We start from the raw sequence: 17,587 nt of genomic DNA, 5'->3' as shown, positions 1-17,587 counted from the left end.
GCCTCTATCCTTTAAAAATTCATGCAATTTTTGTTAAGCCTAGATTTAATTTTTACTGATACAGCATAATCCCATTTCCTCCAGTTCCTTTCATAAGGTTGTATATCAAGTCCAAAGATGTATGGCTAGCAGCCTTTAGAGGAGAGCTTTCTTTCGTTCTTTTTTTTTTCATATTTTAAATATCTTTTTTTAATGTTTTATTTTAATTTTGAGAGAGAAAGAGACAGAGCGTAAACAGGGGAGGGCATAGAGAGAGACACAGAATCCAAAGCAAGCCCCAGGCTCTGAGCTGTCAGCACAGAGTCCGATGCAGGGCTCGAACTCCCAGGCTTGAGATCATGACCTGAACTGAAGTCGGTTGCTTAACTGACTGAGCCACTCAGGCGCCCCAAGCATGTTTTCTTTAGGAGATACAATAGCTGCCCTCTGTTTGTTGAACCCCCTCTTTGCTCCCACCCCCCTCTTCCCATTAGAGGGCATCAGTCAGCCTAATGTGCAGCAAGCTGGTCAGCAGGAAATCTTCCACTTGGTGTGACAATGCTTTTGCTGCCAATGTTCTCTAACCAGCGTCCATGCTGTCTGGCAGAAAGGAAGAGAAATACAATCCCGCACTATTAGCACTCTCTTGTGGCCTTTTCTATCTGTCCGATTAATCCAGTAGGGCCTTATTAGAATTCCAAGGGTTTCCCAAGCTCTCCAAACCCTCATTGTTGGTATGATCCTGTGTTACCATCAGAGCCTTAGTCTGAATTTGTCCTACCTCACCAGGGCAGAGCATGGGGGGGTGGGGGGGGGGCAGTGTTGAGGCACCAGCTCCAGCTTCTCTCTTCCACTCTCTTCCATTTGTCCTGTTAACTTTCTCCACTTCAAGTTACAGATGGTAGAAATAGATGGGGCACCTGGGTGGCTCAGTTGGTTAGGCGTCCGACTTTGGCTCTGGTCATGATCTCACGGTCCGTGAGTTCCAGCCCCACATCAGGCTCTGTGCTGACAGCTCAGAGCCTGGAGCCTGCTTCGAATTCTGTGTCTCCCTCTGTCTCCATCTGCCCCTCCCCCACTTGCGCACGCTCGCTCTCTCGCTCTCTCTCTCTCTCTCACAAAAATAAATGAACTTAAGAAAAAAAAAAAAAAGAACAAAAAAGCCCCCAGATGGGAGAAGTGGAATGCCTAACCTTATTGCTGGTCCTCTTACCAGTAGCTGTTTTTTCCTGACTTCTCTCCAGATAAATTCCATTTGTCTCCCATTGTCTTATTTCAGTTAACACAGTCATAGAACTGGAGAGATTACCTATAGACATATGAGAAAACTGAGCAGCAGTGCAAGATAGTGGGCTAACTTCTGAACAGGATGCTTGGAGTAGCTTGGACCCCAGATGCCCCTTGAAGGAAGGGAAAATTTTGAATAAACAAAAGAATGGGAGGGGCGCCTGGGTGGCTCAGTCGGTTAAGCATCCAACTTCAGCTCAGGTCATGATCCCACGGTTCGTGGGTTCGAGCCCCACATCAGGCTCTGTGCTGACAGCCAGCTCAGAGCCTGGAGCCTGTTTCTGATTCTGTGTCTCCCTCTCTCTCTGACCCTCGCCTCCTCACACTGTTTCTCTCTCTCTCTCTCTCTATCCTAGAAATAAATAAAACATTAAAAAAAATAAAAAATAAAATAAAGTGCTTATTTAGGGAGGCGCCAGAGTAGCTCAACCGGTTAAGTGTCAGAAATAAATAAAACGTTAAAAAATTTAAAAAAAAACAAAAGAATGGGAATGGAAGGAAGGGTTGGCATTCTTGATTGGGGAGAACTTCATGAGCAAAGTTTGTAGGGAAAAAAATCAATAAGGAAAGTATTTTGTGGACAAGGTGGACACACTGGCCTTCTGGAAAGGATGAGCCTGGAAGATGAGAACGGGTACAAAGAATAGCGACTTCAGTAACAGGCCGAAAGTACTTGATTTTATGCAGTGAGGGGTTTAGTCATTTCAACTTGAGAGTAGAGGAATGAGCTGTTGAATGTGAGTTTTAGACCGAAATAATTCATGGCCCAATGCAATTACAATAAGATCTCAATAGGTTATTTAGGGTACTCTACAAAATTATACTCAAATCCAACCAGACAAATCATTGGATGAGAATAAGTAAGAGAAAGATTGAAAAGTATCATGAAAAAGGTCCTGCCTTGTCAATGAACGGTGGTGGGAAAATTGGTTATTTATGAAAAAGAAATCAATTTAGGTTCCCATTTCACACCTTATAGCAAAATTAATCCAAGCTCAGTTAAAGAGTGCAGTGTAAGAGACAAATAATACAAAAATGAGAAGATAACTATGTATAGATAAATGTCTACACTCTGAATAGGTAAGAAGTTTTGAGAATGACAGACTCTCTAATATACTGCTGGTGGGACTGTAAATTCATCCAATTGTTTAGGAAAGCAATTTGCCCCCATCTTGTGAAGGTGAAGTTACACATACCCTACAACCTGGTTCCACTTCTGAATACAACACACAAACTCAAGAAACCATACATTAAGAGATGTGCCTAGGAAATGTTCCCAGCACCACTGTTCAGAATAGTAAAGTGCTAGAAACAAGCCAACCATCACAAAGCAGTATGAACAAACTGCAGAACGTTTGTAAATGGAATCCTATGTAGCAGTGAAAGGGAAGAGTCTAAAGTATCCCTATCAACATGGTTTAATTAGAAGCACATCATGGTGGGGCACCTGGGTGGCTCATTTAGTTAAGCATCTGACTTTGACTCGGGTCATGATAGTGTGGTTCACAAGTTCAAGCCCCGCATCAGGTTCTCTGATATCGGCATGGAACCGATTTCTCTCTCTCTCCTGTCCCTTCCCTGCTTGTGCGCGCTCTCTCTCTCTCTCTCTCCCAAAAATTAACATTAAAAAAAAAATAATAAAAGCACATCATGTTGAGTGAAAAAATAAGTTACAGAAGATAACATACCAATTATATATATAACACCAATTATATACAGTCTTAAGATATGAAAAAGGTCCTACATGCTCCTTAGGAATATGTACCTATTTAGTAAAAGCATGATATGTACATATTTAGTATAAGTTATGTAAAAGTATGATAGTATGGTTTTAAAAAGCATGACACTTAGGGTCATGGTAACCTGAAAGAAAGAGGAATAGGATGGGAAAGTTTACAAAAGATGCTTTCACTGCTGGCATTTATTTCTGGAACGGTGTGGTAGGTACCATGGTTAGATGTTATAGTCTTCATTCTGGTGGTTTGTGAGTCCAAGATGTTTTGTGAAATAAAATTTAAAGGTAATATATATTTATAAAAAACTAAAACAATATCTAAGTATATAATTTAATCATTGCCTCCAACCCATGACCAAAGGAATTCACTGCTCACGACTCTAAGTATATCCTTCCAGAGTTTTCCTGGGTATTTACCTTTTCTAGATATCTATAGATTTCATACATCGTGTTTTTCCTAATACAAATAGGGTACTGCTTTACATATAATTTTGTAATTCTAGCTTTTTTTCCCCCTTAATGCCATAGACACCTCTCCATATAAATACATATGCAGGGTGGCTTGGAGGCTCAGCTGGTTTAAACATCTGACTCTTGATCTCAGCTCAGGTCATGATCTCACGGTTTGTGAGTTCGAGGCTCGCATTGGGCTCCTTGATTAATAGCGTGGCACCTGCTTGGGATTCTGTCTCTTCCTATCTCTGACTCTCCTATACTCTCTCTCTCTCAAAATAAACAAATAAACTTAAAAAAATACATACACGCATCCCTCATATTTAATGACTACATAAGATACTTTGTCATGAATATGCCATAATTTTACTACCCCTCAACTGATACATTCTTTGGTGCTTTCTATTTCTTGTTATTAAAATTCTGCATTAAATATCCCTGGTGAATCTTAGGAATATTTTTGTTTAAAAGATTTTCAGGAGGAGGAATTTTTAAGGGAAAGACTTTTTTGAGAGTTTTGCTTAGCAATGAAAAATGAAAGATATCTCCAAGGAATTATGGTATACTTCTCTATGTAAAATCGATACATTAAAAAATCATATAAGTAAATCACAAGAGCACTAAAACTACAATAGAAACAAAGAACTGCAATAGATAATTGTGGAAAAAAAATATAAATGACTATTAAATGTTTGGAAAGTATTTTCACTATTCCAGCCCTATGATTGAAAAGATGAAGGTGATACTTAGTTTCAAATATTTGGCCTGTAAATTTGAACAGGATGAGAAAGGAAGTAATAGTGTTGGCAAAGTGGCAGAACTTAATCAAGAACTTAAAATGTTCATATTTTTAGATCGTTAATTCTACTATTATAAATTTAATTTGAAAAAATAAAGATGTTGTAAGAAGATGACCATTGAGTATTATTTTGGAGCAATGTCTCCTTCTCTTCTTTTTCTTCCCCCAAACACGTGGAAATAGCAGAGAGTCCCTAACATTCATTTGGTGCAACATGGCTGATATCCAGACCACAGCTGACTGGAATAGGTGTAGGTACCTGACCTAAGGTAAGCACTAAGTCAGAGTAGGGGACCCTATCAGAGATCCCAGCCAAACTGCCGGCCGCTCTCTGAAATAAAGACAATGCAAACGTGAGAGCTTGATCCGCCATTTTGTCCCATGTGGCCTATCCCTCAGAGAACGCCCCTCTTTAGTGTAAGAAAAAAAAAAAATGGAGCACAATCACAGCAAAAGACAGAAAGCAAAAAATGACCTCAGGGTTTTCCCGTCCTGCTTGTCCCTGCTTGCTGAGGCTAACTGAATCCCTGCCCAGAATTCCAACAATTCCCCGCCTTTGCTTACATGAGTTCCCATGAGTCCCTGGGAAGGTTCCTGCTGCTCTGACTCAACAGAGAAGCATGGATTCTGCCGTTTTTCTCCATATCCCAACATGTAGAAAAGGGTGAGGAGTATTCTAATTCCTAACTCTGAAGGTGTATGGCGGGAAAGACAAGAAGGGATGGAAGGAAGAATTTGACACTGGGTGAGCACTTATTAATTAAATGAAAATAATCTGTGTGACTCACTTTGGATAGTTCCTGGTCCATAGTAAAGAATGCCTTAAACAAACAAACAAACAAAAGTGAACAGGATGCCAAGCCAGGAGTGAATGGAAATCCTGAGTGTCACAAAGTTCACCTAAAATATCATTTCCTCTTTTCCTCTTATTTTTTTTTTTCCATTTTCCCTTCCTGATCACAAGATTTTACACTGGTTCTGGGCTTCCATAATAATTAGCCCTTGATCATAACATTTTATAAATACACCAGAGAGGGGCACCTGGGTGGCTCAGTCAGTTAAGCATCCAGTTCTTGGTTTTGGCTCAAGTCATCATCTCATGGTTTGTGGGTTTGAGTCCCACATCGGGCTCTGTGCTGACAGTGCAGAGCCTGCTTGGGATCCTCTCTCTTTTCCTCTCTCTGCCCCTCCCCTGCTTGCATGCACATGTGTACTCTTTCTCTCTCTCGAAATAAATACAAATTTTATTTTATTTATTTATTTTTTAATTTTTTAAAATTTATTTCTAGGAGAGAGAGAGAGACAGCGTGAGCAGGGGAGGGTCAGAGAGAGAGGGAGTCACAGACTGAAACAGGCTCCAGGCTCTGAGCTGGCAGTCAGCACAGAGCCCGATGCAGGGCTCGAACCCACGAACCGTGCGATCATGACCCAAGCGAAAGTCGGACGCTTGCCCGACTAAGCCCCCAGGCGCCCAATTTATCACTTGTCTTTATTTTTTTTGTTGTTTTGTTTTAATTTTTTTCATTTTATTTCATTTATTTATTTATTTATTTTTTACAAGCAGTTTATTGTCAAATTAGTTTCCACATAACACCCAGTGCTCATCCCCACAAGTGTCCTCCTCCATGCCCATCCCCCTTCCCCCNGTCACAGACTGAAACAGGCTCCAGGCTCTGAGCTGGCAGTCAGCAAAGAGCCCGACGCGGGGCTCGAACCCACGAACCGCGAGATCATGACCTAAGCGAAAGTCGGACGCTTAACCGACTAAGCCACCCAGGCGCCCCACAAACTTTAAAAAAAATACACCAGAGAGAGAGTACTTATAATGTCTTACTCAGATTTGAATTTCCCCAGAGCAGAGTAGGTACTTAAATGTTTGTAATGAATGCATTAGAGAACAATTAAATAAAATAATGAAAACTTGGTCAGGAAAGTTCTCCTATATTAAGGGTTTGGAAGGGTTATTGACATGTACTAACCATCGTGACAATGAGGATTTCTCTTGAGGTGGAGCACTTGTTACAGTCTGCCTATGAAACCAGTGACTTTTAGTTAATTATAAAGTTTTCTTTAAAAAAATCAAAAAAAGTTTTCTTTGAAAGGTCAAGACAGCTAGAATTTTATACTTTGAATGAGTCTCTTCCAATGCTTGTTTTTCAAAACTACTTTTTCATAAATGCTTTGTTCAAGTTGCCAACTGCTTTGTTAACTGAGTCACTAACCTTCCAAATCTGAGATTATACTCTTTCTTGACTTAGAAAAACCATCAAAGAAAACAATTTCAAATACTTGAGGTGATTACTGCCATTATTCTTGTTTTCAAAGCTCTTCAAACTTAAATTCTAAAAAAAAAAATCTCTCATGAAGAAGGTTGACTTGGATCCATACTGCAACCTAACTCTACCAGCTTTTCACCAAGACAGAATGAGGGGTTCTTTGTTATTTTGGGGAGGGACGATTATCAAGGGAAATGAGGGGAAAGCCTTCATGTTTTCTATATATTCTACACAGCACTATAGACAAACCTGATCGTATAGATTTCCAGTGGGACAGGAAGTAGAATAGTTTAGAGTTTCAGGGCCTTCTAGTTTTTTAACTCCTTCCACTTACTAGATATATAACCTTGAAAAGAAACTAAACTTTCTGTATCTTAGTTCTGCATCTGTAAAATGGGACCAAAGTACCTACACCAATATATTTTGTGAGGTCAATATGTACAAAATGTCTGCCATGGTTTCTGGCTCATAATGTTCAATGAATGGGAGACTATGCTGGTGTTGATGGAAGTTTTGCCCCATTGTTTCTACTTTCTTTTCTTAAGACATCTAACTTCCGTATCTTATCAGTCTCTCCTTCTGTAAGATGGAAAGAGTAGTAGCTTTATATTCAATTACTAGGGCATATCATTAGCAATCAAGGACCTAAAGACAGTTTAAAAAGGTCTGGCCCTTGGAAGAACTGAGCTCAAATTGTGGTTCTATTAGTAACTGGCTGTGTGTGACCGGATAACTTTTCTGATCCTCACACTTCATTTTATAAATTAGAAATACTATGTATAATAAGGCGCCTGGGTGGCTCAGTTGGTTAAGCATCCGATTTCAGCTCAGGTCATGATATCATGGTGCGTGGGTTCGAGCCCCATGTCGGGCTCTGTGCTGACAGCTCAGAGCCTAGAGCCTGTTTCAGATTCTGTGTCTCCCTCTCTCTCTGACCCTCCCCTGCTCATACTCTCTCTCTCTCTCTCTCTCTCAGAAATAAAACATTAAAAAAAAATACTACGTATAATGGGCCTCCTGGGTGGCTCAGTTGGTTAAGCATCTGACTTCGGCTCAGGTCATGATCTCGTGGTCTGTGGGTTTGAGCCCCGTGTTGGGCTCTGTGCCCACAGCTCGGAGCCTAGAGCCTGCTTTTGACTCTGTGTCTCCCTCTCTCTCTGCCCCTCCGCTGCTCAGACTCTTTCTCTGTCTCTTAAAAGTAAATAAATGTTAAAAACAATTAAAAAAAGAAATATTATGTATTTACAGAGTTACGTGCATAATAAAGTGAACTAAGTATCTCTACACGTTTGCCGATATTATTGCCAGTACCACCCAAGATTGTATATGTTCTCCTTATTTGTTTATTTTGTCTTAATAACAACATGCTTAGATTTAAGTATTTAAGTTTTCACCTTTTTTTGGTTGTCTTGCCCTTTTAGAACACTTAAGCAGTAATTTACCCTATTTACTCCATTTAATATCTTAAAAATAACGTTCTCTCTCTATAATGGAGAGATGAGAACCCTAGATGCAACATTCAACCATAGGCTGATTTTCTAAAATCTGGCCTTGGTGTTTTAAAGGACACAGTAAAAATAACCTATTGAATAGCAGCAGTTTGCTAAGAATAAAGCTTATTCTCATGTCTGGTAGGTCACCACGCTGTCTTTCCTCATGTAGGTGTATTCTAGGGGGACTTGGTTCTGAAAGTATAATTCATCTTTTTATTTATTACTATTACTTTTAATGTGTATTCATTTTTGAGAGAGAGAGCACAAGCCGGGGAGAGGTAGAGAGACAGGGAGACACAGAATCTGAAGCAGGCTCCAGGCTCTGAGCTGTCAGCACAGATCCCAACATGGGGCTTGAACCCACGAACCATGGGATCATGACCTGAGCTGAAGTTGGACATTTAACCCACTGAGCCACCCGCGCGCCCTTTTTATTTTTTATTTTTGAGAGAGAGCAAGAGAGAGAACATGAGCAAGGGAGAGGAGAAGAAGGAGAGAGAAGCAGAGGGAGAGAGAGGGAGAGAGAGAGTGCACAAGCAGAGGAGGGAGGGAAAAAGAGAGACAGAATCCCAAGAATCCCAAGCAGGCTCAGTGGCATCAGTGCAGAGCCCAATTCGGGGCTCAAACTCAAGAACCGTGAGATCATGAGCTGAGCTGAGCTGAAGAGTCAGATGCTCAACTGACTGAGCCACATAGGTGCCCCCTGAAAGTATAATTCTTAAGAATATCTGCTTTGAATCTTAAAAATAAATAAGTTAGACTTGGTGAATTACAGTAGGAAAGAATTCCCAGGAGGGTCACTTTAAATGATTGCCTTTCATGCTTAAGATTAGATTTCATCTAAAGATTTCACTTAGTTCAACTCCTAGAAAACCCCAGATCCTGGGTCTAAGAGTAAACTGAGGCTTGGTGAGGTTAAGCGACTTGCCCGGGTATTGTATGTCAGGATTCTTTTGGGCACAAATTATAGAAATTCAACTCCAGAGTAGCTTAAACAAAAAAGGAAATTTATTGGCTCATATCATTGAAACTACCTTTGAACAGAGCTGAATCCAACAGCTCCAATTGTGTTGTTAAAACTTGGTATTTGGCAAAGTTTCTTCCACAGTATTGGATTCCTCCAAGATGGAGGAGGAGGAGATGGGAGCACATAGGTCCAATTTACATCACTTCTATGGTTTATGTTCCAAGAGGAAAAAAGGTATCCCTCTCCCGGCATTCACACAGCAAAATCTTGGGGAAGATCCAGTTGATTTCCTTGCGTCTTGTACCTGTCTCTCTGTGGGGAGGAGAGAAGCAACAGGCTTACCCGTCCACCAGGATCACATGAAGTGAAGAGTGTGGTCCTCCAAGAAAAAGAAAGGCATGGGCAGGAAGCAGACACCTACCACATCAAGTCTAGGCCATTACTAAAGGCAAGGCTAGCACAGGACCCAGGACCATAGTCCTAGTGCAAGAGAAGAAGAGAAATGCATAAGTTGAGAGCAAAACTAGAGCCTTTTTGAAAGGAATACCAATTAGAAATGAAGATAAAGCTCTGAAATGATGTGAACTCAAATGACCATTTTTTCACTTTTAGAAGTATATGGATATTGTAAGATGCAAATTTTTGTTATTGCTAACGAATGTTCCCTCACGCATTCTATAGTTTCCAAAGACAGCGGACTGAAAGGCATACCTCGTTTCCTTGGTTTTTGTTTTCGTCTGTCACAATGGGGTCAGCCAGAAGAAAATTTCGAGGAAAAAAAAGACTTTCTTAAAGTTTCTAGATGGATAAAAAGTATTAAAACACAAAGAAAGTGGGTGATTATGGTCACAACTAGTATTTATTGAGCAGCTAACATGTGCCGGACTCATGTAACGTAGTAAATGTGTAACGTATATAAATGTGATGACTGCCCTGTGGGTTAGGAGGTGTCAGTCTGTCCATTTCCAGTCCAGGAAACTGAGGCAGTGACAAGAAATCGTTTGCCCCAGCTCCTGACTGAGCTGGGTTCCACTTCAGGTACATCTGACTGCAGTCTGTGTTGTCAGCATTAGGCTTACAATTAGTTATAGCTTTAATTCAGTTAATTGTGTAATTTAACTATTTTAAAAGGAAATTTATTGCTTGTGGTATGTTATTTTGTTTTATCCTGTGTGAAACAAAGTACACTGGAAGCTGGCTATCAGTTCCCCATCAGTGACATGGGGCCCCTCTTCCTGTCCTGATCCATCAGTGACCTAGGGCCTCTCACTGCTAGGTAGGGAACTGGAGCACCTAAACGTTTTAAATCTCAGGCAATAATTATACACATTAGTCCCAGGGAAAGTCATGAATAACCTACAACCTTGAGGCTCATCTGAGAATCTAACTGTGCTATTTGAATTGTGACCCAAGAAAATGGCACTGCTGAGGGGGCTTCCAGTGTAGATAAATGTGGTTCAAAGAAGTGTTACGGCAGAGTCCTCTGTCTACACTAGCTATGTGTGTACTAATTTCCTTATTTTTCTTAAGAGAATAGCTCTTGCCACAGGCTTTTTCACTGTTTTTCCCTCAGCCCAAACCCAGCTTCACACACACACACACACACACACTTTGCGGCTAGTCAAGTCCTATGGTGACATCCTATTTGTACAGGTCTTTTCCTCACCTACTGGTTGATAATTGGTTTGATGATACTTCTGCTTATTATCTTACCCTTCTTTAGTTCACCAGTCAGCCACCATTTGATAGTCTATGCCTTCTAGCAGATTCATGATAAGCTCAGTCTTGGTATCTGGGAAGTGAATGCTTTCATCTGATAGCAATAAACAGTGTTTTGTCAGTTGATAATGGCTTCCCAGATGACTGTAATGTATTTCTTTTTGTATTATCTAGAGTAACAAGTCTCCAAACTCTTTTGACCATTCATTCCCATCAGTATAGTTTTTGGAAGTTCTTAACCAAATATATGCATATTTATTTATAAGGTATAATTTCATTTATAACTTGTCACAATATACACTTAGGGTGAAATTCATTGTTAATGACGGTGGGTATAAACCCTCATTCACATAATCTCCTTGATCAATTTAATAATTTTTTAAAAGCCGAAATTTGGTTAGATTGACAAATCTGTCAAAGATTTGTCACTAGAAATGGCAGTTCTACCATTTGCTTGCTTTCCTGTGGTTTCTTAGCAAAGGAGTCTTCTGAAGTTGTCTATGTTCTACAGGTTTAATTAAACCTAGATAATATCGTCCGTAAATCCACTCAGTCGGAATCTAGCGAATTACAAGAAGTCACTATATGTTGATAGGGACTGACTGCGTGGGACCACCACTGCCCACCCCTGGAAATGGGCAACTTCCACTTTGCTCTGAGGAAATCTCCTATGCTGTTCTTATCCAACAGAGGATTCTGTGGTCAGAGTGCAGGCTCCCTTATCCTGTACATAAAATATTAATTGATCTTAGTGACTTTATTTTTCAATTAGAATTAAGCATAAGCAGATGTCCTCATATTTTATTCTTCTGCATTCCAAATGGATTGCCTCGCCCTATTCCTGAAATATATACATCCCTGGCTTATGTGGACCTCCTTTAGGAAATGTCCAAGGAACAATTTCTCACATAGGCAAGGATGTTCCCATTTTAAAAGACCTGCTCATTTCAGTTACCCAGCCATTTTATAGAAAATGAGTTTTGAGATGAATTCTTTATAGGGATCCATAATTTTCAAGCTAAATCCCCACTCTACAAAATGTGAAATGTTCTAAGCAGCAGCTGTGAGTGTTTCAAACGTGCACTACTCTTTGACGGTCCAACTGTTGCCAAGGGAAATGGAGTTGGCTTTAAAATCTTCCTTGGTTTTAATTCTGCATTTCCCCCAGAGAGCAAATGGCTCCACATGGCTGGGACACTGAACTTTTCATGAAGACTGGCATGTGAAACTGAGATGTAGAAATGCAGTGTCTTAGGGCAGGAAGGAGAATGGTATTCTAGTCGGTTTTTATAAAGCCTAGTGATGAACTTTTAAGAGCAAAATGCAGGCACTAAACAGCGGCAAATCATCTGGAGTGGGTAGGGGGAACCGCTTCTACCTAAGAGAACCATCTTTCCCTGTTTCCCATTTCACTTCAAAACCAGATTTTTTTTTTAAATCTTTCATGGCACAAACATTTCTTTTCCACTCAAGATCCATTGCTGGGAGTGCGAATAAAAATTTGCAACACCTGAGTGTTAACACAAACAAGAAATGCAATGCATTTTTGGGGGGAGGGTTACTTGTACATATGGTACATAGTTTTATTTCCTAACTGTATGGAAAACATGATCAAATGCTGAGGGGGAAAAACTAGGCTACAGAGCAACACATACAAAATTAAAAGAGAAAAAATACTGGAGGGAAGTACACCAAAATGCTAACCGGGGTTAAGTCCCCCCCCCTCCAAGTTTTTAACAATTGGTGATCTGATTTTTGTAGTTAAGCATCAAGAATTTCTTTCTTCCTCCCCTCCAACTGCCCCCCCCCCCCCCCAAAAAAAAAAGATGTACGCAGCGTGCAGTCAGAGCGACAGTCCCAATAACATTCTCTGGAACTGCAGCACTTGGGTTTGAGCTTCCCAAAATGCAAACCCATCTCTAAATATTTTATTGCTTGATGTAGCTAGAGGTGAGTGAAGTCTTCTCCATAAACTCTTCTGGATCCAACTTGCCAATTCAAATCTCGCAAGCTCGTAGAGTCTGGAACTGGGTTGCTCTGAGCTCTGTGCAGTGGGAGGGCCCATGCAGGTGATCCGGATAAATAAATGATTGCAGAGCACAGAGAACGCGTTCCCACCTGCCTAAGCTACACTGAGCTGGCCTCTATCAAGGCTTGCAGGAGGTTCAGGGCGCTGAGATTCAAAACAGAGGTTTAGGGGAAAGGAGACGAGGTGAGACAGAATTCGAGGCAATACCCAGCCCTTGGCCCAGGCCCAGAGGTTCAGATTTCGGTGCCAGGGCCCCCGCAAGGTTCAGCAGGGAGCGAGTGCTGAGGGTTTCACAGAGGGCTGCCTGCAAGGGGCCCATTTACACCAATAGTGGCTCACAGGAGCGGGCGGGAGATCTTATTTCTTTCTCCGTTTATTTCGGCGCCGGGTCCTGTCCTGAGAGGGACTCCTCAAGCCCACGCTAGCCGCGGAAGGGCGCAGGCTCAGGGCCCAAGGGCTCCCCCACCCGTAGCCGACCCTTGCCCTTGGAATCCTCTGCTGGAAGACGACCGCCACCCAGAGAAGCCGCATTGCGTGGAAACCCACCCAACCCATTGATCTATCAGTCGCACACCTCCCGGGCGTCAGGATCTCCTCACAGGCCTAGCGGCTGCTGGACTCCCCTACTTCACCCTACTCCACCGCCTAGCGGAAGCCGCAGCGGCGCGGCCGGAGATCGCGGCTGCATCCGGGTCTTTCTCGCCGCAGCCCAATCCTCGGCCTCGTCTCTTCCCACCCCCCTGTTTCTCCGCCCCCCCGCCGCCAATCCCTGATCTGCTCTCAGTCGAACATGCTGGCCTGGGAGTGAAGGCGGAGGCAGGCCAATGAGGACTCGCTTCCCGTTTAAAGCCTCCAGTGAGCGGGCGCCGGAGGCGGGCGCTGCTGGCCAGAAGGTTCGGTTGCGCGTGTGCCATGGACTCAGCCGCCCGGTGATATTGACAATAGGAGAGAGAAAGGGGCATTGACGGGGACCCACCGCGGGTACCAAAGGGCGGCTCTGGCAGCGGCGGCTCCAGCTCCAGCGGCTCCTCCTCCTTCTCCTTCCTTCTCCTGCTGCCGCTGCGGATCCAGTCTTCCTCCCTCCCTTCCCCCCCTCCCCACGTCGTCGCCGCCGCCGCCGGGTCCGGGGCAACAAGCAGAGGCGCCGCCCGCCGGGAATGTGAGCGAGGAGCCACCGGCGGAGCCGCAACGGGGTCGGTGCCGATTTGATGGGACGGGCCCGCGGGGGAGGATCGTGAGGCCGCCGCCGCCGTCGCCGCTGCCGGAGCGCTGAGGTTCAGGTCCGGCCGTGAGGCCTAGAGGCGCCGCCGCCGCGGAACCGGAGGGACGCCGCGCCGGACAGCCGTCGCCCCGGGCTCCCTGCCGCTGTCCGGACCTCCCCCATCACGTCCCGGTCCCGCCACCCGCCCCCGCTGCGGCCCTCTCGTCGGTCTCCCGCCCCTCGAAACCACAGATCATCTTCGGATTCTTCCCCAGAAGCTTCAAGGTAACTTCGTCCCTCCAGCACCTCGGCTCGTCCGCTTCCCTTCCTCTTCCCCGTCCTGAGGAACCTGCAGGACACCGGTCTCGGGAAGGCTTGGCCGGGGCAGGCGAGGAGTGCGGTGCGGTGGGGTGGGGTGCGGGAGAGGAAGCGCCCGTCCCACTTGTCTGATTTACCTGCAGATGCTTCTGATGATGCCTCCCATTCACTGTACCCTCCTCCCTCCTTTTCCCCTCACCTTCCGGCATTGGAGGCATATTCTTGTCCCCCTTTATTCACTGACGGGGGGCGGGGAAAAACTGGGGGGGGATTGATGTAGTGAGGAGGATTCAGTAACAGCTTATCTTCTCCAGGGCTTGGGGGGTGGGGTGGGAGCAAAGAGAGTATGTCAGCACCCCCACGAGGAAACCCATTCCCTGCCTTTCTCCTCCACGCTAGGGCCCCCCTTCCCTCCCGGATTATCCTGAACCTTGGAAATGCCCTGTGCCCGCTGCTTAGGTGATGATAAAGCTTCGGGCGTCCTGGTCCAGGGAGAAACCTGTTTCCCCGGGCTTTGCACAGCCCCACCGCTACTGCAAGTTCAGTTCTGCAGAGCTTTAGGGTTGAGATCCTTGACGTTTATTCTGGGCTGCGGGGCAGAAGGGCCAGATGATTTAAAAAAAAAAAATGCTAGCAATAAATCATCTTTAGAGATGGGAGGTGAGGAATAAAGAGGAGACAAAAAGAGTGATGGAGGAACAGGATTTACTGAAATCTTACGTTGTTAGAGTGAAATTAAATTTAAATAATTCACATACCAGATTGGAAAAACTGCCCCTAAATTTACAACATACAAATGTGATGTGGAGCTTCTTGCTGATGCAGTCATTGTGAAAAATTTTAAGTAATGTTACTTCTTCTATAGTCATTCATAGTTTGCAATTCCATTTTGAAATCTGTCACATTTTATTTACAGCTAAATTAGATAGGGTTCTAAAAACTTTTTAAAAAAGAGAACCAAACAAGACTTCAAATATTCCAGACCTCAAGATCCTGTGGTTTTATTTGTTTTCTGTTTATGTTTTTGTTATTTTTACTTTGTTGGAATCCGTATAATCCAGATAACTTTTTATTCTTACATGTTCAGGAAGAAACTCCCTTACTCTTTTATTTAGAGTTTAAAAAACATTTGTCTTATGTATTGGAATGACAGGTGAGTAATTACATTTCAGTATTTCCCCCATATGCATTACTTTTATTCAAGTCTGCCATTAACCTTGAATGGAGCCTCAGTGCCATGGAAATAATGGCATCTGTTTAAATTGGAGAATGAAATCGAGTTTACGGCTTGTTACCTTCATTTTAACAATTTGAGAGGGTTAAAATCTCAAAGAACTGTTCAGTTCTATCAGTTTGATGGAATGAAAGTTGGTATTTGATGATGAACTTGAAGGGAACTCAACTTGGTTGTCTAAGTAGGGTGTGAATTTGTGTTTTCATTTCAACTTTGGTGCACAATTTCACGATAATTTTGTTTATTAAGCTTTAATAACTTAAGATGGCTTCATTCAAAAAGAAGACTTCTTTGAAATGCTTTTAATTATGTCCTTTATGTGTTCTGTTTAAAGTAAGCTAACCTGTCCTCATTTGTGGTGTGGTATAGTTTATCATAGCTAACACAGCACATTGCATTAAAAAGTCATGCCTAGATAGTTTCAGTAGTTGTGAATTTCACTTTGCTGTGATATATTGGTGTAGATTCTTGAAGTACATTAAGGATTTTAACTCCAGAGTCCATTCATAATATTAAATATCTTGTGAAAATGTATCGATGGAAGTTTTCCAGTGGCAGAATAGCTCCAAAATTACTTCAGGAATCTCAAGATGAGAAGAGCTTTGCAGTTAGAAAATGAATAGATGGCTTTGAAGAGTTCTTCAAGTGTAAATGAGAATCTTTAATGCTTGTCAGAGCGGGAGCAGCACAATGCATTAGAACTATAATGTGGCTTACATGGTACTTCCGTTACTTCTGTTTTTCACCAAATTTTCATGTTTCCCCGTTGAACATTACAACTTTTCTAAAGTGATTTTATTTGCTTCCTTCATCACGTAATCCCATTTTCATGAATATTGTATATGGGAATTTTAGGGTCTGTGTAATTCACATGTATGCTTCCACTTTGGGAATATGTTTATGATGCCTCTTTTTCTTCAGTAGGGATATGTCCTCAGCACCAACTACTCCTCCATCAGTGGATAAAGTAGACGGATTTTCTCGGAAGTCCGTCAGAAAAGCCAGACAGAAGAGGTCGCAAAGTTCCTCACAGTTTAGGTCCCAAGGCAAGCCTATTGAGTTAACACCTCTGCCGCTGCTAAAAGGTAAGGCTCATGACCAGGTGATGGATTCCTTTCCCGTTGATCTATTTATGTCTATATAGGTAATTTTCTTTTTGTAGAATTTCATATTTGTTAAAGTTATGTGTTGCACATTGAAGGGATGGGAGATTTCAAACATGTTGAAGTTATGGCTTTTAAGGGTTCAATTTAATATAAGTAGCTGTGGACCAATAAAAAGAATCTTATTATCAGGAGGATCTTTTACACTGATAAATAGAAAAACTGAATGCCAGACAAACCTTAAGAGGCCTAGGTTTGTGTTTTCCATTATTTCTTCTGTTGACATTTAGATGTTTAATACATACATCATACATGATAACAGGTACAAATTGTACAGTTTTAGTCACAAGAAGCAGACCTAGTAGAGAAGATGGTACCATTAACTTACATTTAGAAAATTATGTTTTTAAAGAATTCGTTTTTAAAAATCAAGAAAAAAATGGTCAGTTAGTAATTGATTACATGCATTCTTGTTTTCGGATAGTACAAATAGGAAACACGATGACCATACTTGTTTAATACTACTTTTCTCTTTCCTTTGGAATGAATTAAGGACTGGTTTTTACTATGAAACTGCTTTTTCTGAATTGAACTTTTCAGTTTTTCTTTGGGTATATGGATATTTTTTGTTCCTTTTAATTTTCCTACTTGCTTAATGTTTATGAACAGGCATGTTTGAAGTGCATCAGAACATAGCATTTATAGCACGGAAACTGTTAGAATCTACCTGAAGATTTCTTGTTTGCTGAACACTTGAGAGAGTGAGGAGAGAGAGAGAGCATGAACAACACAGTGCACTTTTGTGGCTCAGGGGAAGTCAAAAAACCTGGTCTGCTAGTTTGTTAATGAACATTTACTTCTGTAACAGTTTGTGAAATTAGAAGGTATTATAAGAAAAACTGGAATTTGATTAGAAAAGGCCGTTAAAATGTAGCCTAGGATATTTCAGGCTTCTGTTTTTCCCCATGTGAACTTTGTTTGTTTTTAGAGTTTA

General features: G+C 42.1%; 1 protein-coding gene across 3 annotated transcripts in view; it reads left to right on the top strand.

Moving 5' to 3' along the window:
• The first annotated feature begins 13,636 nt into the window (after positions 1 to 13,636).
• The window catches only part of PPP2R5E (protein phosphatase 2 regulatory subunit B'epsilon), a 147,555-nt gene continuing 143,604 nt past the window's right edge, over positions 13,637 to 17,587 (top strand). For 2 of the 3 annotated variants that reach the window (XM_039242112.1, XM_039242109.1), the window contains exons 1-2: positions 13,637 to 14,223; positions 16,412 to 16,575. In XM_039242112.1, coding sequence (XP_039098043.1) covers positions 16,419 to 16,575 — 157 coding nt within the window. In that variant the 5' untranslated portion in view covers positions 13,637 to 14,223; positions 16,412 to 16,418. The remainder of the gene's footprint in view (positions 14,224 to 16,411; positions 16,576 to 17,587) is intronic. The other variant, XM_039242110.1, reaches the window with a different exon arrangement.

Source organism: Hyaena hyaena, unplaced genomic scaffold (genome assembly GCF_003009895.1).
Source record: "Hyaena hyaena isolate Hyena2069 unplaced genomic scaffold, ASM300989v1 scaffold_208, whole genome shotgun sequence".
Classification (NCBI taxonomy): Eukaryota; Metazoa; Chordata; class Mammalia; order Carnivora; family Hyaenidae; genus Hyaena; species Hyaena hyaena.
This window is presented reverse-complemented; position numbering and strand designations above follow the sequence as displayed.